General features: G+C 35.7%; 2 protein-coding genes across 6 annotated transcripts; both read left to right on the plus strand.

Moving 5' to 3' along the window:
• The first annotated feature begins 1,810 nt into the window (after window positions 1–1,810).
• On the plus strand, window positions 1,811–18,059 carry LOC133871615 (probable acyl-activating enzyme 16, chloroplastic). 5 transcript variants are annotated; one of them, XM_062309042.1, is made up of 18 exons: window positions 1,811–2,205; window positions 3,754–3,945; window positions 7,687–7,801; window positions 8,480–8,567; window positions 9,272–9,483; window positions 9,893–10,011; window positions 10,738–10,887; window positions 11,394–11,461; window positions 11,744–11,849; window positions 12,940–13,098; window positions 13,829–13,882; window positions 13,970–14,050; window positions 14,957–15,094; window positions 15,685–15,844; window positions 15,983–16,062; window positions 16,195–16,340; window positions 17,764–17,821; window positions 17,920–18,059. In XM_062309042.1, exons 1-18 carry the CDS (start codon window positions 1,993–1,995, stop codon window positions 18,010–18,012), a joined length of 2,232 nt encoding a protein of 743 aa, XP_062165026.1. In that variant the 5' UTR covers window positions 1,811–1,992; the 3' UTR covers window positions 18,013–18,059. The 5 variants fall into 5 exon arrangements, with proteins under 5 accessions (XP_062165026.1, XP_062165032.1, XP_062165037.1 ...); XM_062309048.1 differs by having other exon boundaries at window positions 2,007–2,205; window positions 3,758–3,945; XM_062309066.1 differs by lacking the exons at window positions 1,811–2,205; window positions 3,754–3,945 and adding exons at window positions 4,257–6,092; window positions 6,220–6,723 and having other exon boundaries at window positions 8,475–8,567.
• Window positions 18,060–18,170: 111 nt separating this feature from the next.
• On the plus strand, window positions 18,171–20,809 carry LOC133871648 (pentatricopeptide repeat-containing protein At4g14050, mitochondrial-like). Its single transcript, XM_062309078.1, has one exon. It carries the CDS (start codon window positions 19,268–19,270, stop codon window positions 20,663–20,665), a length of 1,398 nt encoding a protein of 465 aa, XP_062165062.1. The 5' UTR covers window positions 18,171–19,267; the 3' UTR covers window positions 20,666–20,809.
• Window positions 20,810–22,219: the final 1,410 nt, after the last annotated feature.

Consider the following 22,219-nt stretch of genomic DNA (forward strand, 5'->3'; position numbering starts at 1 on the left):
ATGTCGTTAAGAAGTTACTTCAATTTAAGAGTATGTGGGTTCGAATTTAAGAGCTTGTAGGTTGTAATTTATGAGTCTGTATACATTTAAGAAGTTGGTATACTTCATTAAGAAGTTGCTGAAATTTATGAGTTGGTGAATGTCATTAAGAAGTTACTGGAATTTATGAGTATGTATGCATTTAAGAAGTTGCTGGAATTTATGAACATGTATGTATTTAAGAAGTTGGTATACTTCATTAAGAAGTTGCTGAAATTTATGAGTTGGTGAATGTCATTAAGAAGTTACTGGAATTTATGAGTATGTATGCATTTAAGAAGTTGCTGGAATTTATGAACATGTATGTATTTAAGAAGCTGGTATACTTCATTAAGAAGTTGCTGGAATTCATAAGTTGGTGAATGCCATTATCGACCTTATTGAGCACCTATAGCAATTGTTTGGTCAATCTTAAGAATTATTATTCTTATTGTATGTTTGTAGTTGCTTTATTTTTCTTTTTGCATTGTCGTTTTTTGTTATTTTTTTTTTTTAAATGATCAATTGCGTTATTTATTTGGTTGCTTTGGTTTCATAAATTGTGTAATTTTGCTAGAATATTGAATTGGTGCAATGTAACTCAAAGAATATGTGGAAATTCGATATTTTCTCTTTATTTGAGTGTTGGCAAACATATAATAAAAAAAGAATAAGAAATAATATTTAAATGCAAGTAGAGAGTATAATAGAGAATCTGTTGCAGAGAATATAGAAAAAGCAATAGCTAAAATAAAGAGTTGTATTTTTTCAATAGTTACTTTGACTCTTATTTTGAAATTGTATGCATAAATTCATTAAATATGAACGGAACGATAGACTAATCCATTCAGCCAACCAACACACTATAAGAGCATCCGCATCCGCATCCGATCCTTTAAACAATTTATTTATTTTTTTAATTATGAAGAACCACACTTTAAAATCACCCTATATCCATTTTTGCATACCATTCATATTAATTAAAGAAAATGCTGCAATAATTAGTCATATATGAATATCTCTTATTTTATTAGTTTCTCTCTCAAAACTCTAGTTATCTCTTTAGTTACTCTTTCTTAAGCCTAAAAAAAATAAGAAAAGAAAAATAAGAGAAAAAAGTAGTAACTTTTTCAAAATGAAAAATGAGACGTAGAATATTTTTTTAAAAGTAGTTTTCAAAATGGGAAAAAAAAAAAAAAAGTTTTAGAGGATCCTATCGTCTGTGCATTGTGGACGTTATACAAGCCTGATGAGGATTCCTACATTTACAAAAAAAATTGTGAAATCTGAAGTTACAGAATTTATGCCGTTTCTTTACTTCGAAATGTTTGAAAAATGCCATCTATTAAAATGATGATATATTACAGTTAAAAATTGAGTATATTTTTTATCAGGTTTTTGCTCTTATATTATAAAAAAACTTTGAGCGAAAATTGTCTCATGATTTTTTGAAGAACAAGCATCTTTACAAAAGCCAAGAAGATTTCGTTTGTGAAGAAAATTCTTTCTGGCTACTTTGATAAAATGCCACAATTTGAATAGGCGTAATTTTTCAAGTGTTTTGATATATAAAAAAAAAAAAAATAGCATAAATTTCTTAATTTCAAAATCTATAATTTTATTTTATTTTATTACTATTATTTGTAATTGATTAATTGCAGTAATAATGGACATCGGGACTCTATAGTCTCTATCCTATGAATTGTCAACGCAGGACGGAAAAATCAACGGACAATGGTGAAAGTGACGGGGCGATAATTAAACGGCTTAGAAGCTTTGCAGGTTCTTAGAAAAGAACAAAAGATTTCCACACGCAAATCACCCCCACACACAACAACGAGGTGTTGATTTTGTCGGGTTTTTTCCTTCTCTGTATTTTTCCTTCACTTCCCATCTTCTCTTGTTCTTAATTGTCTCACGGGACTTTTACTCCATTTCACACTCTACAAACTCTCTCTCTCTCTCTCTCTCTCCATGACCATGTTTGGAGATCGTATGAACCCTCTTTACACTGTTTCATCTACGTTTGGTTCTGCCTCTGCTAACCAAATGGCAACGAGTCCTTTAACCTCCAACCTCTTCTGCTACAAGTTCGCCAGGACCAAAATCGTCCAGAGGAAATGTAAAAAATGGGATGGAGGCCGATTCTCTCTCAACCGTCATCTCCGAACCTTTTGCCAATCCAAGGTAGTTCTTGAACACCCCTCTATGGAATCCAAGGCATTCTTGTTATAATTTTTTTTTTTTTTTTTGTTTTTGGTTGATGGGTTTTATTAATGTTGGTATATATTTGCTTTTCCTTACTAGTTGAATTTTGAGAGAACACTTATGGGACTTATATGGACTCATCAGTCCGATAAGTAGTCCATCACAATCATCTATTCAATTGCTCGAAATCTCTCCAATTTAGACAAATAATTTGAGAGGATCCGAATTTATATATATTTGCTTTTCCTTGGTTGTTGGTTATGAGAAATATATTATGGGACTAATATGAATTATGAAAGAGAGAAGAGAGCGTAAGCGGGTCACTATTTATAGAGTAACCCCCTACTTTTCATTTCTCATCCATTTTTTTCTTAAAAGAATTAACCATTGAATATGTTTTTCTACACGTGGGTCCTACAAATCTAATGGTTAGTTTTATAAAAAATGAGTGGAAATGGATGAGAGGCGGGCATGAGATGGAGAAATAACATATAGAGGCTATGAGTGACGAACAAGTAAACTTAGACTAAATAAGGAAGTAAATAAGCGCCAGAAGGAAGCATAATATTGAAAATATTCTATCGGTTCATTAATGTTTTCCAATTAAAGTAAAGCTTTTTCCCAAGGAAATGAGGATTCTAATCCGAGCTGAAGTCAAAATCCCTGCACCTTATTCTTCCCTCATAACTAAAAGTTCTAATTTGTATATGTCAGCTATGAATACACTTGCATGTTGATAGCACCATCAAATGGTAGTACTTGAACTTGCTATTTTTGGAAAAGAAAAGCTTGCTAATACGTTTGCGTTATTTTTTCTTTGTAAATTATCAAGACAGTGTTGAATTGGATTTGCTTACCTTATATGTGCGTACATGATTAGCTGGGTCCATTTGCCTGGTTTATACTTGTTAAAGTATTGATTAAGTGATTAAATTTACATATTCTTATCAGCTTAAGTTTTTAGGATAAGTGGTAATTTAACATGGTATCAGAGCAGAGGTTCTGCGTTCGAACCCTGTCTCTTTCATTTACCTCTCATTTCAATTTAATATTACATATGTTGGGCCCCAACTATTAAAAGAGAGTTTGAGCCCACATGTGAGGGGGAGTGTTAAAGTATTAATTAAGTGATTAAATTTACCTTTTCCTATTAACTTGAACTTTTAGGATAAGTGGTGATTTAACAATATTTTATATGCATGCTCAACTAAAACTTTGCCAGTGCCACCGGCAGGCTCAACAATTCAGCAAACACATTGACATAGGGCCTAATTTGTGAACATAAATCATAATGCCTTATTTGATGATTGATTATTTATATTAATCATGGCCATGCCGGTCTAATAGCAATCTTCTTATGGATATATTTTGTGGAAAAATATGTTATTGCTTCTTGTAAGATTGAAAAATCATAGAATGATTAACCTTGGTAGATGTGTAACTTGAATCTAATTTCGTAATATACACTGAGGAAGCATTGCTAGGGAGACTTAACAATTATTTTGTGTCAAAAATCTTCTGTTAAAGACAGAGGAAATGCAGATAAGAAGGTACTCTCCTTTCCTGGAAAGTTCATTACTGTCATGTAATGGTGCCTTGGCCTCTGATGAGTGGAAAGCAGTTCCTGACATATGGAGGTCTTCAGCAGATAAATATGGTGATCGGGTAGCAGTGGTGGATCCATACCACTCTCCACCTTCACAAATGACTTATAAACAGGTCAAATCTTTTATTATTTTTTATTATTTATTTTTATATTATGAATTTGCAACTTACACATGCATGCATTTGATAGGTATTGAATCCACGGCCACACCCTCCACTTGGAGAAGTGTTATTTGAGCTAGAGCTCATTAGCAAACATGCCATTTTTCTTTTCTATATTTAATTCAGTACTTTTTTTCTTCTTCTATTAGATGTATTTTATTGTCTATAAATTTGAGAGGTGTCTGAAGAATCTATAGTGGCCCCAAAAGCTGAAATAATACACGAACTATACATTTTATTTTTTGGTTTTGTTGTTGCTGCGCATGTCTCCCATCTGTAACTGTTTGATTTCATGGTTTTTGAATAACTTATAATCTTTGGAGACAAACATGATTCTTTTGTGCTTCGACATGGGTAGAAGAAGAGATCACACTCAGCCGACATTTAAATTCTAGATGCAGGACAAAGCAAAAAAATTTGCTCTATGACAAATACCCATTCTTTCTTTCCTGTGTTTTAGCATGTGGAATTTAGTTGATTAAAACCAGAAAAGAACTCCTTTATTGGATGATTGCCATAGTTTGAACTCTTTGCCATTTCTTTAGGTGAATCTAATCATCATAATTTACCAAAGGCCAGGTGACACTAACCTCTACCCTGGCATAATTCCAAGCGCCTCGCCTCTTGATTCTGAAATTAAACTGCACTCTGCTCCCATGTTTGTTTTTACAAACGTGTTCCCCCTCTATTGGTCAGTGGTCATGGACAACATAGGATCTTGTTGATGTTCTAACTATAGTAATGAGTGGACTCCAGATTTGGTGAAGCTGCCTAAACAGCCTTCCTTACAGCCCTTTAGGTTGTTGGATATGCAAATTCTATGATTAGGTATGACTAGGATAATAATTGTGTTCAGTATTGAGAATCATGAAAAATATGATTTAAGTTATTACCATTTAAACAATAGGTGATGTAGGAAAGATTCAGGTACTCTGTCTAGAAGTCCTTAGAGCATCTCCAGCAACAAGAGCTATTTTAGCTACTCAAAAAGCCTTTTCTATTTTGCGCCCTCATTTTTCAATAAAATCTACAACAGGTTATCTATTCCACTCTACTTTCTTCAAATAATATTTTTCAATGTTTTTTAACCCTACCGTTTTCTTCCCCTCTCTCTTGTCTCTTCTCTCTCCAGACCAATAAATCAGACACACCAGATGTCATTTGCTTTTTCCTCCCCACCTTCCTTCTTTCCAATCCACCCCTTCCTTTCTATTAAAATCTCATTTCCCCAAATTCCAATTCCAAATTCCTTAGATCCACCGGCAACCATGTCATCCCCACCCATACTTCTGATCTCAAACTCCGAATCCCATTTGCAATCCCAGTCGCAAGCCCCAATTGCCACCTTTGCCTTCTGTGCCTTCATAAACCACATGTCCAACTTGGTCCGCCATGGCCTTGCCCAACGTTGTCGTGGAGGTGTTGGTGTTGGTGTTGGTGGTGGGGGTTTGTTGTTCAATTTGCAAGTGGGGGTCGTTTGCCAATTTGACTTCTTTCCGTTTGTCCTTAATTTTTAATTCCTTCTAGCGTTTACAATAAATTGAAGGTATGGCCATCTGATGCAGTCAAATAAAAAAAAAGGAACAAAAGAAAAGGATATGAGCTACTTCGAAAGAGCCGTGATCTCCAATGGCTTATTCGAGGGAGCTGTGACCTCCAAGATACCAACAAAGGTTCTAGGTTTTCATAATATTCAGCATGATATTTTATTGATTAGGGTTACACTTATATAGAAGACGACTAGGTCATAAGACATAACCATTAGGTTTAGCCGTCATTATATCATGCAAGAAAATAACTAGGAAGGAAATAAACTAATGGAAAATACATTCCTTATTAGCTAAAACACTTAGGGAAATAATATATGGAAATTATACTCCTTATTCTCTGCCGACTTGGGCTTTAGGATTGCCATGTGTGCTGCCACATAAGCCTTGGAAATTTGAACGTATCACCCCTCTCCCGTAACATCTTCCTTGTCTGCAAGGAAGAATTCTGGAAATTGAGCCTTGATCATGTCTTCCTCGAGTGATATCACGCCCAAATGAGATGGATCTCCAAGCATCGTCTTCGCAACCAAGTAACCAACAATCGACCAGGTTTGGAATTTACGGGTTTGCTTCCCAATGTCTCGACCTTAGCTTTCCATCATAATATTCAGGCCAGTTGTCTTTTAGCAACCTGGTTTCAGCAAGTTCAATGGCACGTCTTGCAACCTGGTTGCAGGTTCTGTTGGTACGAATTTTATGCCCCATATAATCAATGTCAAGGCTGGCAAGGACATCACGATGCAGCCTGATTTTTCTGGGGGTATTTCAAGCCCTGATGGTCGTGTTGTCGGGGGAGGAGTTGCTAGAATTGAAATTCTTGTAGCAGCTAGTCCAGTGCAGTTTGGCGTCAACAGTAGGGTCCTACCTAGCAACCAGCTTGAGCCGAAACCAAAGCTGAAGAATGGGTCCAGCTGGCCAAGAGAGTCCCTGTCTCTCTATCAAGAAGGGGATGAAAATATCAAGGGAGTGCTGAAACAGAAGGTGAAGGAGAAGGAAGAAGGGATGGAGCAAAGGTTGGAAGAGCAGGGCGTGATTTTTGCTTGGTTCTGGAAGAGAGAGAAAAAAAATACAGATCCTTGTATTTGGGATCTTATTGCTGGATCGGGGTTCATAATTGTATTGTTAGGACCACTCATTGCCGTAACAACACAATTACGGCAAGGATTGGCTTGCCGGAGAGGTGCGTAGTGGAGAAAAGTTTTCAATTCATTTTTATCTTTTTAAATACTTAATATGTTCTCATTACAAAGTTAAAAATAATATTATAAAAATAATAAATAATGAAGTTATACGAGGGGAGCTGAGTTTATACGAGTTCGGCTCGTTTAATAAACGAGTCTAAATTTTTGTTCAAGGTTTGTTTGTTTAATAAATGAACCGAACCTATGTTGAGCTTATCCAAGTCAAGCCTGAGCCTGTTTGCGAAAGTTTCTGTTCATTTACAACCCTTTAAATCCATGTCCACTTGGAGTCTCATTAATTTAAGTGTGTGAGGTATAAAAACCGAGGATTTGATCATCAGATTGAAGGTGCTTGGCTTGCAAGATTTTTATTTCAATTTTATGGGTAAAATCCTTCTGTAAACTTGGAAAATAATTTGAAGAAATGTAGATCAACACACACACGCGCACACAAGGGGGAAAGAAATGAAGTACTTTTTAGCAAAAAGAAAACGGTGGTGGTGGAATTCTGGAAAGTATGCCATTCAACTCTTTAAGAGGCCTCATGTTTTTTCAAAAAAATTTAAATCCAAGAAAAAGTTCATCAACTACTCTAATTTTCTGTAATTTTCCTCTGGAAGCATTTAAGGCATTGAAACCTTCATAATTCCCTTGTTCTATCACTTTGAGCTTTAGACCTATTTACAAAAATGTAAAAGAAGACAAACAGGTAGCCACAGGAAACAGAGAAAGGCGAAAGCTTTAGGAAAAGTGTTAAAATGATCAGACCAATAGATAAATAAACTCTTTTAATTAATTGTTTTATTTTTTCTTGTTATCAATTCTACTTTTCTACTCATATAGGTTTGTGGTAGCATTTTATGTTTCCAATGGATACCTATCTTTTCAAAGTTCATAAGTAAACAAGTTGCTATTTTGGGTTTTTATCGTTTGAATATTCTTCCGTCTCTTCAAAATTGCAGCTGGAGCAAGAAATTTTAAACTTCTCTGAGGGCCTAAGAGTTATTGGACTTAAGCCAGATGAAAAGCTAGCACTTTTTGCTGATAATTCATGTCGGTGGCTTGTTGCAGATCAAGGTATGCAGCAGTTTATGTTACCTTTAACTTCATTGCCTAAGTACTATGCAGTGCCTCCATTTTAAAGAAGAAGCAATAAAGTGTGTGACACCTCTTGGTATTGTTCTTCCTAATTTATCGCTATTCTTTTATTAGATGATGGAAAGTAGAGAAGAGCAATATTTATTTTGAAGTAGGGTGGATATTGGAAAGTCAAAAAATGAATGCTTTAATTGGCACTTTTTTTGGTACGTGAGAAGAAGGAAAGTAAGACACTCATTTATGTGCTCATTTGTTTGGAAATTTTTTGTCGAGCTCAAGCTGAGCTCGAACCCAAATAAAAATTATTGAGTTGAGTTTGAACAAGGAGGCTTAGACTCGAATTGAGCTCGAGCCGAGCCGAGCTTAAGCTCCTATAATTCTTTGCTGAGCTGAGTTTGAACAGGCCAAGCTCGACTCGATTAGAACCCTAGCTGAAAGTAATAGGTTGAAAATTTTGTATTCTGTGTGTGTGTCTGTATCTATGCAGTAGCTTTGGAATATTATAAATTTGTCAAATAAAAATCATAGAATATTATAAATTTGTCAAACAAAAATTAAAATAAAAGGCTCAATTACAAATTTACGGTAGTTATGTTTTCCACTGGTGGCTGAATTTCTGGGATTTCAAACTTACTTTCGTGCTTTATTTTAGTCTAGGTATAATGGCCACTGGAGCAATCAATGTGGTAAGGGGTTCAAGGTCATCAGTTGAAGAGTTATTGCACATATACAATCACTCTGAAAGGTTCGGTAAAAGGTTTCATTTCAGGCGTTGTTCTGCTTATACCAACTCAGCTTGTCATTGTCATCTTAATATATATACATGATCTGTTTGTCTATATGGATTGATTATATTTGATATAAATTGGTATTTACTTATCAAAAAAAAATATATATATATAAATTGGTATTTTTGTTTGCAATCCATTCCCTGGCTTGATTTTTAAAATTTTGTCATCTACTTCTGAGTATTAATTTTCTGTTTGTTGCAAGTTTGAGTCCCTCCTTTTTTCTGTTTTACTGCTTTATGAGCATAGCAGATATATAAAGTCTCTGCTGAGATCTTCAACAGTATCACTATCTTAATTAAACATGCTGACAAATTATTTGCTTCTGTCAGGCAAGTAGTTATGCTGTTCTATCCGATGTAAGAATAATAGTTTGTAGAAACTATGCTTTGGTGGAGTGATGATTTCCCATTTTTATTTCATTTCCATTCGCATTATATTGTTAACATCAGAGAGGACATTGATGCATAGTGTATGGGGTGATTTCGGGATAAAGATATCTCAAAAGTGGTGTTGAGATAATTAGAAACCAATGGAGTTTTATGCACACATACAAATTATGTGCTATAACTTGTTCTTGAGAGTTTGATTAGTTAGGTTCCCTGTATTCATTCTTAACGGCTCTACATTGTTGATTTGATTTTTGTTTTTATTACTACAGTGTTGCACTTGCTGTGGACAGTCCTGAAATGTTCAATCGAATGGCCGAAACATTTATTTCCAAGGCTCCTATGAGATTTGTTATTCTACTTTGGGGGGAGAAGTCATCCCTGGCTTGTGATGGACTAGAGGGGATGCCTGTTTTCAATTATAAGGAAATTGTAGATTTGGGACAAGAGAGTCGCAAGTCTCTGTTTGATTCTCATGATGCTAGTAAGTCAATCAGATGAGTTTGAACAAAATTGACATATGTGTTGTACTTGAGGACACTTCTTACTGCCATTACATGTATTGTTGGTCTCAAAGTTCATATGAAAACCTCTGTGGATATTCTCTTGTGACTAGGTTTCCCAACGGATGAATTGAACAAATAAATCTTAGGATGTGCTAACCAAATGGAAGTTCTAATTTCGATAAATGAACTAGACGAGTTTATCGTCACATTAATGGAAAAGTTCTCCAAGAATGTAGAAAAAATTGATTAGTAAAAAGAAGAAGTTAAAAAAAATTCTGTTGGTTCAAAATTTTCCATAATTTTCTTGTAGTATTTATATCAATCGTCCATTTGTATAGAATTACTTCAAAGGGTTTCCAGCTCTGAAATTAACTATTCTGGTTGCAGGACGACGCCAAATGGATGAAGCCATCAGCTCTGATGATGTTGCTACACTTGTATACACAAGTGGAACCACTGGCAATCCGAAAGGCGTTTTGCTTACACATCGGAATCTGCTACACCAGGTTTTACAGCTTACTTTTGGCTCATTCTTTTCTGGTAGGATTACTTTGGCAAGTGCTATATGAACAATAGGTTTAACTTCATTTACTGAAGTGTTATTTTCTTATATATGTAATTCACAGTGATGTTAGTGATATAATATAAATGTGGTAAACAATTTTGCTTAATTGAGCTACAATAACATCATCAGCATTGTGGAATCATCATCGTCTCTGTTATTACTATTCTAATTTGATCTGTTGGGTTGGCTGTTGCTATAGTAGAAGCCTTCAAGGCGAATTGCTTGGACCCTGATTAATATTCTTTTTGGGGTCCTGTACAGGTATGCATGAAAACTAGAGAGGAAATTATTAGTGGCCAATGTGAGATTACAAACCGGTGAATAGTATGGAGCCTCTTAAACAATTAGGTGGATTCAACTTTGAAGCTTCATGGAAGTTAAAAGAGTGGATTAGATTTATTGCCTGTTATTTTTTTATTTTATTTTATTATGGATTTATAATTGGATTGCATTGTTCGTGCTTACTTGTATCAGATAGTACTATCAAATTTACTCTTCAGTTTGCTAAGGTTTTGGCAAGCTATAGTGTTGAAATTGGTTTGCTTTCAGCTCCTTCTATATGTTGTGTTGAACCTTCCCCACTTTCATCTTGTTACCACTAAAGGCAATAGTTGACTTGGTAATTAGCATATCATTGACGCTATTTCTTTTGTCAATCGTTTTCCAGATAAAAAACTTGTGGGACATTGTACCTGCTGAAGTTGGTGATAGATTTTTAAGCATGCTTCCACCTTGGCATGCATATGAACGAGCTTGTGAGTATTTTATATTCACATGTGGAATTGAACAAGTATACACGATTGTGAGAAACTTGAAGGTATTCTTCTTCAGATCATATTTTTATGCATGTTTATATATAGAAAGCTTTTGTTACTCATGTTTTTGAAGAATTTGAAGAATTATTGTTCTTTAATTTTCAAGATGTCATCACTTATCCCAAAAGCTTAAGCTAATAGAAAATAATAGACTTGATCATTTAAATAAATATTCTAACATTCTCCCTCATATGTGGGCGCAAATTCAGCCTCAACAAATAAGACCCAACACATAGAATATTTTAACTGAAATGGGGGATAAATAATTGAGACAAGGTTCAAACTTAGGACCTTTGCTCTAATACCATATTAAATTACCATTTATCCCAAAAGTTTCAGCTGATAGATAAAGGTAGACTGAATCATTTAAATTAATATTCTAACACGATATTATTCCTGCCTCAGTTGCAAAAAGAGGACACATTTTACTTTATCCATTTAAAAATTTGGTTTTAAGTTTATATGTTGCAATGCAACATATTTTATTTATTTGTTTGTTTTCTGGTAGGATGATTTGCAACATTATCAACCACAGTATTTGATTTCTGTTCCATTAGTATATGATACGCTCTACAGGTATGTCCTTTTCTTGGGAGTTATTTTGATTCTAGTGCATCTTCACAATATTGTACTTTGTATTCATCAAGTTCAGGGACTAGAATCATTTCTCCAATGTAATACACGATTGGAGAATACTAGCCTTGTTTTTGATATGTACTCCAATGTGCAGTTCCCTAATATTTTTTAAAGAATGGAATCATGAATCCCCTGCTTGGCTTTCTTGTACTATCTAGCCTTTTCTTGGGTAAACAATTTGCTTCTTAGAGCATTCCTTTTGTTCATTGATTCTTTTTGCAGTGGGATCCAAAAGCAAATTTCTACTAGCTCCCCTCTGCGTAAGCTTATTGCATTTATGTTTATAAGGGTCAGCTTGACATACATGGAATTGAAGAGGATTTATGAGGTTTGTTCATTTTGTATTATGCTTATGAGCCATTAAAATTGTCTTTCAATTTCTATGCTTGTGAGGCTTTTGCATTCTTTCTAAAGTGATAGTTGCTCTATTTGGTATCACTGGAAGGTAGCCACATTTGGTTTTAATACAATATGTGTGAGCAATAGATGCTGGTCTCCTGACCAATGGTGGTCGCTATTTTACGGGTTCACAGCTCCTAGTATGAAGCTGAGCGCAAAAACTAAATAGTTAGTGATTGAATTTGTTGCAGATCTGTGGCTGCAACCTGCTTATGTAATCTCAATTTACAAACTTAATGACTCTTCCTTTTATAATGATTTTGTTAATGTATCATTCTTTAGTACACTACCCTAACTGAAAAACCGCTCACTGCTCCTTGGTTTCCTACACCATGGTAGTGGCACTATATAAGGTTTTCTTCTCTCGATGTGAACTTTTATGAAGTACATTAGTAGCCTGATGTGATTGGTGGGTTTGGATCCTTTTTGTTACATGTTTGTGGTTCATAGACCGATTGTGCCTTGTTGATACAAAATTCCAGCAATTAATAAATGTGTTTTGGGGAGCCATCATACCAAAAGTTAAATTTGTTAGGAAGTGGGGCCAATATAAAATCCCCCCCTCTTTCCTGGCACCTCGACAGCATGCAGACCTGCACAGTGAAGGCTTTGCATAAACCAAGCCTCATAGGTACCTGCCTCTGATACCATGAACAACCATCACTCCCTAAATCTTAAGCTGTTAATGCTTTGTTGGCATCAATTTATTTGGCAGTCAATAAAACCAACCATACAGTCGGATAAAAGTGGTTGCAAACTATTAGTTGATGGGTGCCATGCTGTAGATAAAAAATATCATAGATCTGTTTGGATTTTCTTGTATTTACTTTGTCCCTTCAGCTTTCTTTACGTACTGTCCTCTGCGTCAAAATGGATAAGACCTAGTTCACTCTCAATTTTCTGCTTTCGTTTCTACTTATGAAAAGAATCATTTGCTTTTGTTTTTTTTTTTCTTTGGTTTGTGACTGGCACCAATTCCAACACTGTTTATTGCTGGAATGATTTCAATTTGGTTCTAGGGAAAATGTCTAACGAGGAATGAGAAGCAACCTTCATATCTTGTTTCAATGTTGGACTGGTTATGGGCAAGATGTATTGCAGCAATATTATATCCGGTGCATATGTTGGCAAAGAAAGTTGTTTATAGTAAAATCCACTCTACTATCGGAATATCAAAGGTATTATTTGTTATTTAATTATTTTCTTCTGTCTATGAGCCTCTTAGTTTGTGTGGAAATGGAGTACTGTCCGTTTTTCTTCATGCTGTTCTGTCCAGAAGAAAAGAATATTTAAATTTAGCTAGAGAGCTCAATCCTCTGAGAAATGGTTTGAGCCGTTGATGTTTTCTTCTGAAAAACATTTTTTTTTTCCTCTTCGATCTTTTGTTTTCTGTCTGAAAACTCTTTGAACTTCTCTGTCTCTCCCTCTCTATTTTCTGTTTAAAGTTGGCAAACTTCTTAGAAAGTTCTCTCTTCACTGCAAATCTATTCGGAAGTACACGTTCACACTTCAAACTAGCAATGCCCCCCCCCCCCCCCCCCCCCCAACCCCAACCTACAAAAAAATTGCAATGTACCCCCCAAATAATAAAAATACCCTTAATAAAAATTAGAAAAATTAAAAAAAAAAATTAAAAAGAAACAGGCGATCCATGGCAGCGGCCGTGGGTCTTTACTATGATTTTTTATTCTTTTATTTTTTTTTTTCAAATTTATAGGGATATTATTGCAAATTGCGTGTTAGTTTGAGGGGGATATATGTATTTTTTTCCCTATCCAAAAGTAACTCTATTCTCCTTCCTTTCTTTGCTATAACTTCACTTTATCTCATTGTTATAGAGTTAGAATTTATACCATGGATTTTAAGAAGAAAATTACTAGGAAAAAGCTATCTCTGGCAATGCTGCAGGCTGGCGTAAGTGGAGGCGGTAGTTTACCTTTGCATGTCGACCAGTTTTTTGAGGTTAGATGATCATGCTTATTTACCTTTGGTAAATAGGATGTCTTGCTTGTTGCTCGTTATATGAGGGTAATTAAATATTGCATGCAGGGAATTGGTGTGAAAGTGCAGAATGGGTATGGTTTAACTGAGTCTTCTCCTGTTGTTGCTGCTCGACGGCCAACCTGTAATGTAAGAAATACATCTACTTTACTCAAAATGTAGAATACCTACTTGTGTGTTGCTTAGACCTGCCAAGTTTGTACAATCACATATAACTAACAAAACAGTTGAGAGCTTTCTGAGAAATTTGTAGTTTTGTCTGCAATGCTAAATCCAGTAGTATGTTTGAAAAAGGAAAAATCTGACGGACTTTGACAGGACAGCAAATAGATTCAATATTCAATTTTGTGACTTTCCTGACCAAATGTTCCAGGTATAACTGCAACACTTGATTCCACCAAAAGTGTCTCAATCTGCTTGGAAAGTAATGATAAGTCCAGCTCACGTTTAGGCTGCACTGTTATACTTGGAATATTTGTGAATTCTTTTACCTTGCTGCACTTGTAGAGAGGATAAAAGGGGAGTGAAAATCAACAGAAATGCATGGACCAACCTAGAACAACATCATTTAGATACTCAAAAAAACGCAACATCATTTAGACTCTATTAATTGCAGTGGGCATCCTGAAGCTATAATTGATTGAGCTATGGTTTTATTGATTCATCAATTCTTGCATGGAAGTATTGAATGATTAATAAAAGCCAACTAATATTTGTTTATGATCCTGTTCAAAGCACCAGTCATACTATAAACAAGCATTCACTAATCTTATCAAAAGATTCATCACCCTATGTTATATTGTTTATTTTCCACATCTTTTAATCCATTCTACCTGGTTAAAAGAGCTTTTACTCAAACTGTACACTAATCCTTCTCTAATATCACAATTCCAGCCTTATCTAAGATAAGGCCTTCAACATAACTCTTTTCAGTTCTCTTCCAGCAGTCTTGTTTCATTATTCACTCTGCTTTTTATTGTAATTGCATCTACTCACACTCAGATTGGTACATCATACATAAATAATCTTTTGAAGGTTCTTGGCTCAGTTGGGCATCCGATTCAACATACAGAATTCAAAATTGTAGATTCCGAAACCAATGAAGTTCTCTCACCTGGTTTAAAGGGCATTGTAAAAGTTAGGGGGCCACAAGTGATGAAAGGTTACTACAAGGTAGTTATTCTTTTCTTTTACTTAAAATAAGCATGATATTTCTTTGAGGTTTTTTTGAGAAATTCTAATAAATTAATAAAATTTACATAGAGATTGATCAGAGTAGCCTTTGTATGTGTAATATAATTTCAATGACTTAAAACCCAGAAAGTAGGTACTTGCAATTTTTGTACGTATCATGGTATGTTAATAGTGTGTGTATCTAAAGCAAAAATCTTAAAGCCCGTTTTGTCCCTTGCTCATTCAAATGCTTTGTTTTGTGGGGGGTGGTTTATCATTAAGGAACATTGAGAGCCCATAATTTAAATACCATTTGGGAAACCTTGCAATCAGGAATATTTTCTTTTATTTGATGCCAAACTCTTCTTCTACAAGACAATGAACAATTTTTTAAAATTGATTGGAATTCTATTCAGTTTAAGAACCCAGAGTTACATTGAAGGTAATCTTCCAGGTCTTTTCTTAACGAAGCAAGTATTTAATTTCTGAACTTGTCTACCTTTGGTCTTTGATCAGAAACTGGTTTTTAGCAAGTTGTGATAGCTGTTTCATATTGATAATCACGTTAAGTGATACTTTTCTGTTAAAAGAATCCATGGGCTACAAAGCAAGTCATAGATGAGGATGGTTGGCTAAGCACTGGCGATATAGGTTGGATTGCTCCTCACCATTCAACTGGGCGAAGTCGTCGTTGTGGAGGTGTGATTGTTCTTGAAGGACGTGCCAAGGATACCATAGTTCTCTCTACCGGTACACTAATCATTGTCTTAACACTGTGGCTGTGGATCTTTCTTGCTAACAACATAGAAAAGTCTCTCTCTCTCTTTAACACTCTGCTTGTCATCATTTTCTGGTATTAATTAACTTAATTTGTTTGGAGAAAAATAGGAGAAAATGTTGAACCAGGAGAGCTTGAAGAAGCTGCTCTCAGAAGTAGTCTAATTCAACAAATAGTTGTTATTGGCCAGGTGGAGTTTAAAGACATTCTAATTTGGCTTGCTGCTTTTAGCCTTACTTTCTTGAGTTGTACCTATATATTTTCTTCTACTTTTTAGGTGTTACATTGATTTTTGTTATTGCGTGCCATTCATAAATTACAGGATCAGCGACGTCTTGGAGCTATAATTGTTCCAAACAAAGAAGAGGTTCTATTGGCTGCAAAAGAACTGTCCATTTTAGATGCCAATGCCTCTGACCTTAGTAAGGAAAAAATGACCAGCCTGTTATATAAAGAATTGAGAACATGGTAAGGCTTCTTCATCTTTGATTATTGTAAACAATATTGGAGAGGATTGCTTACCTATAGCCTTTTTATCCGGTCATAAAGTATAGTCGAGTTGGCAAGAATTTTGGAAAGATTTTTAAAAAATTGGATAGTTTTATTGTGTTTTTGAGGGATGATGTTGAAGTCTGTGTTTGGGTACTAATGATGTGGTGTTGGCAAGTGAGGAAGGTCTCCTTTTTTAAAATTCTTATAAGCTGTCTTTTGGTCTTGTGAAGCATGCATGAGAGAGGGTGAGGAATATATAGATTGCTTGGTTATTTACTAATGCACCTGGTACGATTTGAACTCTTGATCTCACCCACTACCCCACACTTACGAGAGCAGGAGGGCATGGCAGGTGGAGTGGGGATGAAAGTGCCCCAAGATCCCAAGGCCATTGGCAGGGCAAGAAAAATTCTTGAAATTGGATAAATTTATTATACATTTGAAACAAATTAATGTTCTTCTGTCTCACTCTCTTTGGGCTACAAATGAAGGGTAATTATTCACAGCTAATGCTTTTTAGAATGCTGGAGTATCTGATTTGCTCTGGATTCCTAAAACTAATATGGCTAGGAGAAATTGTATACCGTTTTGGGTTCACTACATTAAGCATGTTTATCAATAAGAAAGCAATGTAGCAGTTCCTTTCGAAATGAGGTGTTAAAGAAGTTCCCCTCTCTCTTCCCCACCCTTGTTTAAGTATGTTGCGTGAATAGAAAAATAGACGAGGTGATGACACTTGGAAGCTAAGAGATATTAAAGAGCGATCCTTTTTGGTATCTTCAATCAATAGGAGGAATGGATCCAAAGAATAAAGCAAAGTGCATTAGGAGTGTGATGTGAGTAGAAAATATCTAATACATTGAAGGGAAGATTTTATAGGGACTGCTATTAAGACCAGTTATCCTTCATAGTAGTTAATGTTGGGCTTTTGAGAAGTAACACGTTCATGAACTTATAAGATGAAAGTGGCCCTGTGAGGAAAAGAAGAGGAAAAGTCACGTAAACATAGTTTGGACATATGTAATGAGGTTAATATTCCTAAGAAATAGTGATAGTAAGAAAGGATATGATAAATAGAAAGGTGACCTAGAGTATTATTTTAGATAGGATAGAATGGCAGAAAAAAAAAAAAAAAGAAAAAAAAAAAAAAAAAGCCGATCCAAATTTAATTGGGATTAATTCTAGTTGAGTTGAGTTGGGTTCCTAGGCCTCGAAATTTCTTCGGGTTTTTCTTTTGATTCTTTGATTATGAAGATTGATTCCTTGTTTTTGTATGACAGCAAAGTTTGATTTGCATTCAGGTGTTAAAACTACATTAGGTAAAGAAAAAGGTAACAGAGTCTACTGTATAAAAGTTTTAGCAAGTTTTAACTGTTTTTTTCCCCCCTTTTCCATACAGGACTTTACAGTTTTCATTTCAAATAGGACCAATCCTTGTTGTGGAGGAGCCCTTTACTGTAAGATGTTCATGCTGGCATTCGGTCTTTAAATGTCATCAGAATTTCCTCTTAATCTGTAAGTGTGATAGTCAACTAATCATACCCTTCGGTTGCAGATTGAAAGTGATTTATTGACTCCGACCATGAAAATTCGGAGGGACAAAGTTTGTGCTCGGTACAGGGAGCAGATAGACAATCTCTACAAGTAAAATTTCCCCTGGAAAATGAACCTATACGCCATGAACTGTATCTTTTTTTTTTTTTAAAAAAAAAAAAAAAAAAAAAAAAAAAAAATTGAAAACGGATTGGTGTTAGGTATTGAGAATGCATACATTCAAAATTGCACTTTAACATGGTAATTTGACAGCTAAAACAGTTGAGCTATATGCTTGTTTGGCTTCTTTTTTGTTTGAAGTGATTGCCTGTTAGCCACAAGAATTCAATTCTCTAATATATTTTATGGTACTAGCCAATGGTGACCATAGAGCTAGAGGTAGCCATCCTATCATAACATGAGTGTAATGGACATTGAGAGATACGAATGTGTGCATTTTCACCCACCTATGTGCTGCGGGTGTGCCTACTGTTGCCACATGTATTTTCCAATGTAGTGTGCCCAAGAATAAAGTTTTATAGGCAAACTTATACCCAAATTTATTTTCCACTTTTTCTTCCAAATTTGGGTATAAGTTTTATAGGCAAACTTATACCCAAATTCATATCTCATACGATAATGTCCTTATTTTATGGATATGAATGATTTTTTGTAAAAAGATTATATAGAGAAAAAATAAATAAATATGAAAAATTTATTATTTAAATGGAATAGTGAATATTGACTAGTTAAAATGGTGAGGCTGTTGGGGGAATTTTAATAAAGTGGGTCACCAGAATAGAAAAAAGTGATTTTTAATTATTTTGGTGAGTAAAATTTGGTGAGGCTACTAAGAATGCTCTTTATACAGTTATCCCTTATAATTATGCCTTTATGTTAGAAAATTCAAAAAAAAAAAAAAAACACACACACACACACACACGAGATGGCCTTGGGCCTCTGCCTCATGGTTGGCCACTTGGCCACTTGGCCATGTAGATACACCCCTGTGAGGGGTGAAAGTTGTGGAAGCTCCGCAATCATCTCGTTAAGGTTGTCTGCAGGACCTCTATGAAGAGTGGGTCACGAGGCCTTTACAACCAAGCCATCACAAAAGCATGACTTATGGAGTACAGTCTTGGGATCATCAGTGGTAGGAAGAAGGAATTATTGCGGCTTGCTTGTGGCAATATAGGATAGGAAAAGGTAATCTGACAAGCCTTCAGAATCATAGCAAAAGGAAGGTTGTTAACGACAAAATACCTGGTATGTCAAATCCACTGAAAGCATAGGTTTGCTTTGTTGATGACTTGCATATAATAGAGACTCCTGCCAACGTCGCAATTAAACATTCGCTAAAAGGGTTAAGAATGCTTATCTCTTACTATCTCTACAAACTCCAACTTTGCGCCAGGCGCCAAGTACCACTCACTGCCAAGAACCTCCATGCCCAAATCATCAAAACTGGCCTAGACCAATGTGATCCTCTGCCCAACAGCCTCTTGGACGTGTATGGCAAATGTCGTCTCGTTCAGGACGCTCTTCACATGTTCGACCAGATGCCCCACAGAGATCTTGTCTCATGGGCCTCAATTCTCACTGCTCTCAACCAGGCCAACCTCCCCCACCTAAGTCTCTCCATGCTTCCTACCATGCTTAGGCATGATGGTTTAGAACCTGACCATTTTGTGCTTGCTACCCTTTTTAAAGCATGTGCTAGATTGGATGCTATTAGGCAAGGCAAGCAGGTGCATGCCCGCTTTCTGTTATCGCCGTTTCGAGATGACAGTGTAGTTAACTCATCGTTGATCAACATGTATGTAAAATGTGGATTACCTGATGATGCACGTGCGGTTTTTAATTCAATTTCTTTGAAAAATTCTGTTCCTTGGACTGCCATGATTTCTGGGTATGCCCGAAGTGAGAGGAAATTGAGTGGGAGTGGAGTTGATGCATTTCATTTATTTATTGAAATGAGAAGAGAAGGGGTTGATATAGTAGACCCATTAGTTCTTTCAAGCACCATTGGTGCAAGCGCTAATCTAGCTGCGCTGGAGCTTGGAAAGCAGATTCATGGCCTAGTTATTTCTCTTGGTTATGAGTCTTGCATATTTATAAGTAATGCACTTGTAGATATGTATGCCAAATGTAGTGATATTCTGGCTGCAAAAGAAATTTTTGGTAGTATGCAACGAAGGGATGTAGTTTCTTGGACTTCAATAATCGTTGGGGTGGCTCAGCACGGGCAAGCAGAGGAGGCATTGGCTTTATATGATGAGATGATTTCAGCTGGAGTAAAGCCAAATGAAGTGACCTTTGTTGGATTGATTTATGCTTGTAGTCATGTTGGATTAGTTAGTAAAGGTCGTCAACTATTCAAATCCATGATTGAGGATTATGGAATTAGTCCTTCCCTGCAGCACTACACATGCTTCTTGGATCTTCTTAGTCGGTCCGGGCATCTTGATGAGGCTGAGAATCTCTTCAATGCAATGCCATTTAAGCCCGATGAACCCACTTGGGCGGCTTTACTTGGTGCCTGCACGCACCATAATAATATTGAAATGGGAATCAGAGTTGCTGATCATCTATTGAGTTTAAAACCAGAAGATCCATCAACCTATATTCTGTTGTCTAATATTTATGCCGGTGCTGCATTGTGGGAAAAGGTGTCAAAGGTGAGAAAGTTGATGGCAGTCATGGAAGTTAAAAAGCAACCGGGTTATAGTTGCATTGGATTTGGAAAGGATAGCCAAGTGTTTTGCTAGTAGTGCTTTATTAAAGCACACAAGCTCTATGAAACCCTTACCTGCCTTTGTTTTGGAATACTCCCTCTTCTTCCACTTCATCCAATGAATCTTTGATTCTTTTTCTAGTGCCCCTACCAAAATTTTTGCATCATTGAATTTATTTCCTTACACAGTTCCTTTGGCAGCAGAAAAACGCTCGTGCTGTGAGTTGGAATTGCTTGAATTACAGCTTTTAATAAAATCTCATTCCTAGCTTGGAAAAGAAACTTCATTTTTCAGTTATTTAACAGCTTCCACACTTCGTTTTTTATGCTTTTGAACTCCCTTGTTCTGGATTTGCGAACTACCGCCGATAGTCCCAAGTATTTGTCATATCTTTGCGTAGCTGGAATTCCTGACAGCTGAAGAGTATGATCCCTAACCTCCTAGTTGGTGTTTCTACTAAAAAAAAAATGATATTTTTTCTTTATTTAATTTTTTTTTTATCTCTTAAGCCTTCTCATAGCATTCCAACAGCTTAATCAACCTGCACCATTCCAAAGAGTTTGCCTTGTAAAAGAGGAGCTATCATCGGCAAAAATAAATGATTTAAACGTGGACCTTTTTTTGGATGTTAGAACACCAACTAAGACCCCTCATCTTTTCTGCATGGTGAAGAAGACAACTCAAAGCCTCCGTGTAGAGAATGAAAAGATGAGGAGATATAGAGGGTCATTTTGTCTTATTCCTCTAGAAGGGCAAATTTTGTCCATTGGCTGATCATTAATAAGAACAAAATAATTATCAGTACTGATATTCCTCATAATGAGCCTAATCCATTAACTTTCAAATCCCATCTTTCCCATAACTTCTTCCAAAAATTCTTACTCCACCCTATAATAGGCTTTACTTATGTCTAACTTCAAAGCCATGTATCCCACCTTCCCCACATTCTAGTATGCATAGAGTGTAACGTTTTATATACCACTAGAATGTTATCATAAATCAGCATTCCAAGTAAAGACACTCTGAATATAAGAAAAAATATGCAGGAGGATTACCTTTAATCTATTCGCTAAAACCTTGGAAATAATTTTGTACAAAACATTGCATAGATTGATGGGCCTAAATTCAGTCACTTTGGTAGGATTTTTTTTTATTTTAATAGGAGCAGTATGGGTTGAGTTGACATTACCATCTAACTGGCTAGAGTTGAGAAATCTCAAAACATCATACATGCCTCATCCCCAATTATTGCCCAATTTTTCTAGTAGAAACATGCTGCAAAACCATCTGGACCTAGTGGTTTGAGAGGTGCCATTTGAGTCAAAACTCTACTAACTACTAACCTCCTCCACTGTAAAAATCTAATCTTTCGGGAGCTGCTCCTTCATTCCTACTGTAACCCTCCTGAACATTGCAGATAAGCATTCCTCCACTCCCTCTGGTAAATCAGACATAAATAACTTCTTATATTAATTTTTAAATGCCTGGTTGTACATAAGACTCCATCCTCATCCAAAATTTTGGTGATCTGATTTGCTCGTCTCCTTTGATTGGCACAAGCATAAAACTATTTAATAATTTTATCTT

This window comes from Alnus glutinosa, chromosome 1 (assembly GCF_958979055.1).
Source record: "Alnus glutinosa chromosome 1, dhAlnGlut1.1, whole genome shotgun sequence".
Classification (NCBI taxonomy): Eukaryota; Viridiplantae; Streptophyta; class Magnoliopsida; order Fagales; family Betulaceae; genus Alnus; species Alnus glutinosa.